This window comes from Limulus polyphemus, unplaced genomic scaffold (assembly GCF_000517525.1).
Source record: "Limulus polyphemus unplaced genomic scaffold, Limulus_polyphemus-2.1.2 Scaffold4305, whole genome shotgun sequence".
NCBI lineage: Eukaryota > Metazoa > Arthropoda > Merostomata > Xiphosura > Limulidae > Limulus > Limulus polyphemus.
This window is the reverse complement of record NW_013669915.1, coordinates 49,454-59,707: the sequence shown is the minus strand read 5'-3', so window position 1 is coordinate 59,707 and position 10,254 is coordinate 49,454. Positions and strand designations below refer to the sequence as shown.

The 10,254-nt window shown below is 35.8% G+C and overlaps 1 protein-coding gene across 1 annotated transcript in view; it reads left to right on the top strand.

Annotated features, from left to right (window-relative positions):
* Positions 1 to 3,010: 3,010 nt before the first annotated feature.
* The window catches only part of LOC106470937 (receptor-type guanylate cyclase Gyc76C-like), a gene marked incomplete at its 3' end in the record, with an annotated part of 52,747 nt that continues 45,503 nt past the window's right edge, over positions 3,011 to 10,254 (top strand). The window contains exon 1 of the mRNA XM_013931515.2: positions 3,011 to 4,080. Within this exon, the coding sequence (XP_013786969.2) occupies positions 3,670 to 4,080 (411 nt within the window). The remainder of the gene's footprint in view (positions 4,081 to 10,254) is intronic.

Below are 10,254 nucleotides of genomic sequence, written 5' to 3'. Positions count from 1 at the left end.
CTTATAGAGAAGATTCAAAACTGGGAACCAACTGACAGCTTATAGAGAAGATTCAATACTGGGAAATCAATTGACAGCTTATAGAGAAGATTCAAAACTGGGAACCAACTGACAGCTTATAAAGAAGATTTAAAACTGGGAAATCAATTGACAGCTTATAGAGAAGATTCAAAACTGGGAAACCAACTGACAGCTTATAAAGAAGATTCAACCTGTGAACCAACTGACAGATTATAAAGAAGATTCAACACTAAGAAACCAACTTATAGCCTCTAAAGAAGATTCATCACTGAGAAACCAACTGACAGCTTATAAAGAAGATTCAACATTGGAACCAACTGACAGCTTATAAAGAAGATTCAACACTGAGAAACCAACTGACAGCTTATAAAGAAGAAGTTACTCCCATTTGATGGAAAATAATAATAAAAGCCATAAAAATACATGTCTCAGTAAGTAAGTATATACATTTAAAATGTCACATATTTTCGTAGTAAACATTAGAAGTATTGTTTGACGTAGATTCTTATTTAATCCTTATTTGAACTTAGCAGGCTTCGCTAACGTATGCTTTCTCCTTATTGGTTGAGACATGTTTCGGGTTGTTGAGTGTAATTGAATATGTTTCACCCCCAAAGCATTATTATTAGATGCCTGTAGGTTAATTAGGATTAAAAATGCATATTATACAAACCAGATCAAAGGGAAATTGGCCACTGGTAATTCTTCTAAACTGACATTATTAACAATACCTCCTACCAAATAAACAATAATAGAGTACAGTCTCTTGCCAAATGTGTATTTTTTGTTTTTTTATTGTGAAGCCCCAAAAATACACAATTGGCTCTCTTTACTGCTCCCATCACGGATATTAAAACCCTGGTATTGTACAGTCTCTGGATGAATGTATATGAAAGAGATTTTTTAGTTGTGAGACAGATAAAATAGTATTGTACAGTCTCTTGCCTTATGAGCTGTATGTGTTTTATTATCACAGTTCCTGCAATATGAGCTACATGTGTATTTTTATCACAGTTCCTGCAATATGAGCTACATGTGTTTTATTATCACAGTTCCTGCAATATGAGCTACATGTGTTTTATTATCACGGCCACTACATTATGAGCTATATGTGTTTTATCATCACGGCTACTACATTATGATTCACATGTGTCTTATTATCACAGCTACTACAATATGAGCTACATGTGTTTTATTATCACAGCCACTACATTATGATTTACATGTGTTTTATTATCACAGCCACTTCATTATGGGCTACATGTGTTTTATTATCACAGCCACTACATTATGATTACATGTGTTTTATTATCACAGCCACTTCATTATGAGCTACATGTGTTTTATTATCACAGCCACTACATTATGATTTACATGTGTTTTATTATCACAGCCACTACATTATGAGCTACATGTGTTTTATTATCACAGCCACTACATTATGATTTACATGTGTTTTATTATCACAGCTACTACAATATGAGCTACATGTGTTTTATTATCACAGCCACTACATTATGATTTACATGTGTTTTATTATCACAGCCACTCATTATGAGCTACATGTGTTTTATTATCACAGCCACTTCATTATGAGCTACATGTGTATTATTATCACTGTTCTTTGCATGTTTCAAGATAAAATACGGGTTCAGTAAAATATTATTATTATTATCATTATTATTTTGTTGACTTTTTGTGTCAGGGCCGATCGCGGCCTAGTTGTTAGGATGCCGGACTGTGGATGTGGGGTTCCCGTGGGTTACGCCCCGCTTCCGTCCAAAAGAAAAATCGTACTCTGCACTTTGGGGCCATGGGCGCGTTATAAAAGTGATACTATTCGATCTGGCAAGAGTAGCTCAAGAGTTGGCGGAGGATGATGTTCATTAGTAGTTTTCTCTCTAGTTCACCATTTGAAAAATCAAATAAACCAACTTTTGAGGCACGTTGAGAATTTTTTTTTCACTCAAAATCCACTAAACTCTGAAAACTGGCCATACACATTACGTAGCTTAGAGTCGTATTTTTCCGCTACTTGTTTTACAAGATCCTGTATTAATACGCCGTTTCATATCAACTACATTATTTAACTAGAATAAGCTTCAGTGCCTTTGTAATAAGTAAAAAATAACACTAACTGTTTTGTTAAAATGTACCTCATAAAGTACTTATAAAGCCATAGGCGGTAACGTAACTGAGCTTATAATGCGAATTATCAGAAGACTGTATTTTTATTCCCTTTACCAAACCAGGCGTAACTAACAAGCCTTTTCTATGTTCTTCTTGTTGTTTGTAACACTCGTTAAGTCTTGGGGGAAAAACCGCTCACAAAAGCATAACAATTAAGGGCCTGAATTAGATATAACTAAGCAAGACACTAATAAAAATATCCTAGAGAGAGACAGGGATAAAATAACGCCCCCTAGGGAAGAAAAACATGTTTAAAATCCAGATTTGCTTTAAAATGTGTGTTGTTGTTTCTTCTATAAGTCTGACATTTATTTAATATCATATTCAAAGCTGGAGATTTTTGGCATATAATATTAACAGTTGGATGATTTAGTGCACTATACGGAAATATTATATATTTTTATGAAATATGTCTCGTCAAATGTGTGAGTAAATAATAAAGTGAACAATGTGTTTTAAACATGGTTATATAAGTCAGAACTAAGAGCACTTATAAAAACAGTACCTAAAATTAATGATTTTTAGGGTATTTATTTCGCTGTATTTAACGTATAAGAATAACAGATGGTCTTTAAATCAAAAAAAGCGTTTTACTTCATAACCTCGTGGCGCGTCTAACTAAAAGTGTTGGTCTCTTTCTGTTACATTTACGACGTGTTCTCACTAGCTCGTACATATCGCCATCTGGTGGTTATAAGGAGGCGGTATTTATTTAAAAGCGGTAGCTTACTCGTCTGTCACTCAAAGAACAAGAAATACCGCAGGAAGACCAAACCCCGGAACAAACTTTCAACAAGTGACGACGCCTAACTGAACACAGCTATTATTTTTTTTAAACCCATAATATTAGGACTTACGGGACGTATTCAGCGATGTTGAACTGTAGGTTGAAGATAAGCCTAGTGTATTAACAACAACTGATTTAGCGCGATTTTTGAAAGGAAACGTAACTTCGTATTTGTTGAAAACAGATGCTAGTTTCAGGGTAAAAGACCGTGTTGAACAAAGTGCGTTAAGGACCAATAAACAAAAGGACTAATAAAACATTTTTTTGCAAGGATGACAAAGAACTGAAAAGCTCCAATGCCACGACTTCACTTTCTGATCATTGCGCATCTTATTGGTTTTAGGTGTAAAGATATTAGTTATAAATAAACAGAAAAAGATGCGAACGTTTAGAGTTTAACTGTAGATGGCTTCTTCGAAGGTTTGCTGTGCCATCTCTCCTTTAGCTCAAAAACTAAAACTAAAAACAAACCAAAACTCCCAGATTTCAGAAGAACGATCTGTCTTTGAACACGTGCAAATGGGATTATGCAGTCGTAAATAAATTATTTGTAAACTCGTATTTGACTTCTGACATCGCATCCTTAAAGGTCATAAGTAGAACGGTCAGAATCTAAATACTGTATTGTGAGTTCTTGGTTTTTTGTTTGTTTTTATTTTAAGAAGGAGACTATGCGAAAAGCTGCTACCTTCATACTTTTTTCCATACTTCTCGTGCCGGCACGTCTCTCACCGGAAAATTCTCTCGTGCCGGCACGTCCTTCAGCGGAGAATTCGATTTTCACCATGGGATATTTGACGGGCTCGAAACGTCGGCCAGGCAACAAGGACTACCCGAGGTACGGACTAACGATATCCGGTGCTATAAGCCTAGCCGTGGACGAGATAAATAAGGACCACCCTCTTCGTGACAACCACACGCTAGACTTTCTCGTGGCTGAGACTTACGGCGAGGAAACGGAGAGTATTTTTCAGACAGCTAAACTCTGGACCCAAAACGTTTCGGTGTACATCGGGCCTCAAGAAACTTGCGTACACGAAGCTCGTATAGCTGCCAGTTTCAACTTGCCTATGATATCCTACGTAAGTCAAAATTTTGTATCAATTTTCCTTGTAGCGAAGTACACCTTTTCTTTATTAACCCATTCTATGTTTTTGGCTACGCGGAATATGAAACGTATAGATAATGTAAAGTACGTTGTTTTTTATACTTACTAAAGAGTTTATAATTTCTAATGGCAATTTGCATTTATTTTTTTTCTATTTGCTTTGTAAGAGGTACCCTCTTAACTTACGAACACTATGGAGTTTTGAAACAACTATTTGTGGAATAATATACTTATTTCTGTACAACGTTTCGTCTCTAACAGTTAGACACGACCGACCACTCACAACTTTAACGATACATTATCATTTCTCACTGTTATAAACGAAACGTTGTATGAAAATAAATCTATTTCCCCATTGTTTGTTTATTTGTTTGGAATTAAGCACGAAGCTACACAATGGGCTATCTGTGCTCTGCCCACCACGGGTATCGAAACCCGGATTCTGTCGTTGTAAGTCCGCAGACATACCGCTGTGCCACTAGGATGCCTATTACCCCACAACTAGCTGTTTCAAAACTTTATATTTTTTGTATTTAATTTCTCTACTAACTTCACAATGGGCTATCTGTGCTATGCCCACTCTACTAACTTCAATCAATTTTTTAGTGGCAGTATGGCCGTTTTATTGTCTCTACAATGAAGAAAGAAACGTTTTTTTTCTGAAAATCTAACTTCTCAGATTTATCTGCCACTGATCATGCGTTATATATTTGTAATTATTCAGAACCTGCTAAGCTAATTCAAGGCACAATAAAATAATCTTCAAACAGGAGAGAATGGAAGGTCTATAATAAAACACAAGTTTACGTTATACATTAATCCCATAAGGGCAGTTTTTCGCAAACATTTTCGTTTGTTTGTTTGTTTTGAATTTCGCGCCAAGTTACACGAGGGCTATCTGCGCTAGCCGTCCCTAATTTAGCAATGTAAGACTAGAGGGAAGGCAGCTAGTCATCACCACCCACCGCCAACTCTTGGGCTACTCTTTTACCAACGAATAGTAGGATTGACCGTCACATTATAAAGCCCTCACGGCTGAAAGGTTGAGGTTTAGTACGTATTTCACTCAAGAAATGAGTGATTCTCCAATTTGTCCGTGATGAGTTTTTTTTTTACATGAAGTATTGTAACAGGAAAAACATAAAAATTGCTCAATATAACGACATATGTGAACCCTAAATTAGTGAGCCGTACGTGAGCAAGCCGGCAATTTGAAGGTTAATGTTAAGCCTACAGATTTTTTTAAATACTTCGAACCAATTGATTGGTTTAAATACACAAAACCAGGTAGCCAGGTGGTTAGGGCGCTCGTCTCACAATCTGAGGGTCGCGGGCTCGAATCTCCCTCCCACCAAACATGGTTAGCAATTGTTGAGGTTAACTTCAATGTTGAAAGGAGAATCACTCATTTCTTGAGTGAAATACGTACTAAACTTTAGCAATTGTTGAGGTTAACTTCAATGTTGAAAGTATGACTTATTTTATGACGTTATTGCGGATCCTCAAATCAAGAAAGTCTGTGGAACACTCGTAATTTGATACAGAAATAGTTAGGAAAAAAATAATGTTAAAAAGTCCTGAACAGAGGTAGAGATTAAATAAATAAATATATATATTTAAACAAGAGATTCGAATAAATATTAATACTTTAAATACATTTTCTGAACATATCACTTTCTGAGAACGTGTGCTGTTCATCCTTTACAGGTTTTTAGCTACGAACTGAAAAAATCTCAAGTCACATGAGACTCCTGGGGATAATGTTAATTTGGATAAAACCAGAAAACGGTCAAATTAAAAACACAAGAACGGTGTTATAAATGTGATTTCTCTACAGTTAAACACTTCATATTACATGAGACCCTTATAACAAATGCATCAATTAAAGAAATTTATAAAAAAAATGAGAATATTTTATTACAATGGTCTTATACAAATCGGTCACCAGGTGGCTTATTGATAATCTTGACACCTTAAAGAGTTAAAATGCAGCGTCCTATGTTAACCGACAGGCAGCGCCATTGTGCAGCTTTGACTTGAACAACAACAAAAAAACGATAGAAAAATTATATCTGCGGGTCGCGGTTTCGAATCCCCGTCACACCAAACATGCTGGCCCTTTCAGCCGTGGGGGCGTTATAATGTGACGGTCAATTCCACTTTAGCTTTGCGCGAAATCCAAAGAAACAGATTTGAATGCTGCATCTTGGAGGTTCAATTATAAACATATACACGACGATAGGCATCTTATAGTCTTAGAGTTAAAGTTTTAACGGAGGGATACCACTTGGAGGTTCAATTATAAACATATACACGACGATAAGGCATCTTATAGTCTTAGAGTTAAAGTTTTAACGGAGGGATACCAATTAAAAACTTTCATCACATTTCAGAAAGGAAAATGTCGTTGTATATAAAGTCTTATTTCTTGTTATTCTCTTTAGCAGTTTCTTATAACTGATTTTCATCGATGTCCAAACTCGAGATCATATTCAGACTTTAACCCATAAAAAAAAAAAGCTTTTGCCCGAAATTTCGCCCATTCGGTAAACGAAGGGCTGTTATCTGAAACGTCGCCCCTTACATTGTTTTTAACACAATAATTCACGTTTCGTTTTTTAACTGAGCCCATTCGGTAAACGAAGGGCTGTTATCTGAAACGTCGCCCCTTACATTGTTTTTAACACAATAATTCACGTTTCGTTTTTTAACTGAGCCCATTCGGTAAACGAAGGGCTGTTATCTGAAACGTCGCCCCTTACATTGTTTTTAACATAAATAATTCACGTTTCTTTTTTTAACTGAGTTTAACTTTTGAAGTTGTTTTATTGAATTCGGAATTATTTTATGTTTTTTTTTGGAAATCAGCACATTTTCTTTTATTATACGTTAGAGTAATAACTGGAGTTAATTATCACTTTTTAGCCGCGGCACAACGGCTCATAGAAGGGTTTTTCAAGTACAAACTTTTAACTCATAGCTCCATCATCTCCTGACCGATTCAAGGTCTAATTACAGTTTTAGACTCAGGAGATCAAACCTTTTCGACTGATGTATTTGTCCACGCTCAAGGTCTCATAGATTAGTTTATTCTAATCCTGCCTCTAAGAATTTCAATTTGAGAGTAGGCTGGTAGAGATCCTGATGACTGATAAATCGAATCGGGTATACGCGCGCCCTGCGCTTAGTATTGCTGGCGCACACAAATATAGCTAATAAAAAGGAAAGAAAAAAAAAAGGTATCCAAGATTAATTTACTCTTAACCTGTCCAAAAGAAATTCAGTTTGAGAGTAGGCTGGTAGATATTTAATTATTACTAAATTTACATTGGAATGTTTGTCCTTTTTAATTTTTTTTAGACATTTTTGATTTATTATTGTGTCAAATATTCAGTCTTGAAACGATCATTTGCTGTATCAAGGAGAAAAACTCATTCTGGGTGAAGGGAGGTTAATAATGAAAACATTACAAGAACACAATATTAGTTGATAGAACAATTTCGTGTTTAATAATGACATTGAACCTGCTGATGGGAGGATACTAAGACAAATTGCATTGAAGTGTTGGGTTTATCCAATGTGTTAATAATGATGTGGAAGTCGCATGAAGTTGAACTGGATAATGAGTAAATAATTCTGGATAATGAGTGAACAATTCTGAATAATGAGTGAATAATTCTGGATAATGAGTGAATAATCCTGAATAATGAGTAAATAATTCTGGATAATTAGCGAATAATTCTGGATAATGAGTAAATAATTCTAGATAATGAGTGAAAAGTTCTAGATAATGAGTAAATAATTCTGAATAATCAGTGAATAATTCTGAATAATGAGTGAATAATTCTAGATAATGAGTGAAAAGTTCTAGATAATGAGTAAATAATTCTAGATAATGAGTGAATAATTCTGGATAATGAGTGAATAATTCTAGATAATGAGTGAAAAGTTCTAGATAATGAGTAAACAATTCTAGATAACGAGTGAAAAGTTCTGGATAATTAGTGAATAATCCTGAATAATGAGTAAATAATTCTGGATAATTAGCAAATATTTGCATCAATAGAAATGTATAAGAAATCTTTCTTTTTAACATTTATTAGTTTCTTTTTCTTCGAAAATACGTGAAAGTGCCTTATAGCAATCGATAACTTATTCTTCACCTCCATTCATACTCGGATTTGAAAAGCTAGGCTTGGAACATTCTGGAGGATCAGTTCTTTCTTGTTGGGGCTTGGAACATTCTGGAGGATCAGTTCTTTCTTGTTGGGGCTTGGAACATTCTGGAGAATCAGTTCTTTCTTGTTGGTCGTAAGTTACATCCAAACGTATTTTGCAAGCTGTTTCTGCGTCTGTATAAACTCCAGTCACACTCGGCTTTGAAAAGCTAGGCTTGGAACATTCTGGAGAATCAGTTCTTTCTTGTTGGTCGTAATTTATTTCCAGACATATTTTGCCCCCCCCCCAGTAGCACAGCGATATGTCTGTGGACTTACAACGCTAGAATCCGGGTTTCGATACTCGTGGTGGGCAGAGCACAGGTAGCCCATTGTGTAGCTTTGTGCTTAATTACAAAACAATACAAGACATATTTTGTAAGCTCTTTCTCCTTTTGTGCGTTTGTACGCACGAACTATCTTTTTTATCTCTATGGTTACCTTAAACCCGCGATTACTCATATGGACCTCGGGTCATTTCTCAAATAATCAGGTAAGAAATGTGGGTTTTACTTTGATTAAAACTTTTGATAATCCCGAACCTGCGTTATCAATTAACGAAACGCCGCTAGATCGGAATGTTCCCACATCTCACCAAAGCCCTCATATCATTACATACCATTATCATTTCCCGAAAAGACTGCTGTCACTAATTATGCGGAAGTAATTGTTCATTTAGTCTTGGAACATGATGGCTCTGTGTGTGTGTGTGTGTGTAAACATCAAACACACGAGAACCGTAATTAATTCCGTTTCTCCCTTTACAGATATGTAGCTAAATAAAAACCTGTTAGACAGAGAAAACAGATATTGGTCAATTTTTTTTTTTTAGCTCCAACTTTTGTTTGCCACTACTCGGATATGATTTGCTTGAACATTATTTTGACAAGTTACTTAAACAAAGCACATCAAAGTTATAAAGTTTTGGATAGATAAAATAGTTACTGTTCTGTTATCGGTTTTTAGCACGGATTGTTTGAAGTTAAAGGGCTATCGGTGCTCTGCCCACCACTGGCATCGAAACCCGGTTTCTAGCGTTTGAAATCCGCAGACATACAGCTGTCTCACTGGAGGCTAGCGAAGCTATATATATGTATATACATACACACACACAACATACACATGTATAGAATTATTTTATTGTTGGTACTTAACTAAATGAATCACATATAAGTTGTATTTAGCTTATTGGCGCAACGAAAAAAAGCCTATATTATTATAATCAGTAATATTATCTCAGTTAAGAGAGAATGAAACGGTAATAAAAAATGTCAAATTACAACTACAAAAATGTTTTTTTAATTTGAACAACTGTGGTGCTGACTGTTTGTTCAGATCCCTAAAACATTACAGTCATTTTGGAAACTATATGCACACACAAGACACACACACACACACATAGAAAACGGGTTTCTGTTTCAGCACAAATCTACATAAAGAGTTACCTGAATTATGTCCACTTCGGGTGGAATCGAACCCCGGATTTTAGCATTATAAGTACATAAATTTACCGGAGAACATTTATATATATGCATAGAATGAGAGAGAGAGAGACTACTATATCTATATTTGTTTGTTTGTTTTGAATTTCGCGCAAAGCTACACGAGGGCTATCTGCGCTAGCCGTCCCTAATTTAGCAGTGTAAGACTAGAGAGAAGGCAGCTAGTCGTCACCACCCACCGCCAACTCTTGGGCTACTCTTTTACCAATGAATAATGGGATTTACCGTCACTTATATCGCCCCCACGGCTGAAAGGGCGAGCATGTTTGGTGTCATGGGGATTCGAGCCCGCGACCCTCAGATTACGAGTCGAGCGCCCTAACCACCTAGCCTTGCCGGGCTTTACATATAAGGGAAACAACTTTTCATGTCCTAAGATAACCTTTCATTAATCATGAATTTACATAGCTTCCGTCCAGCTGACAGGTA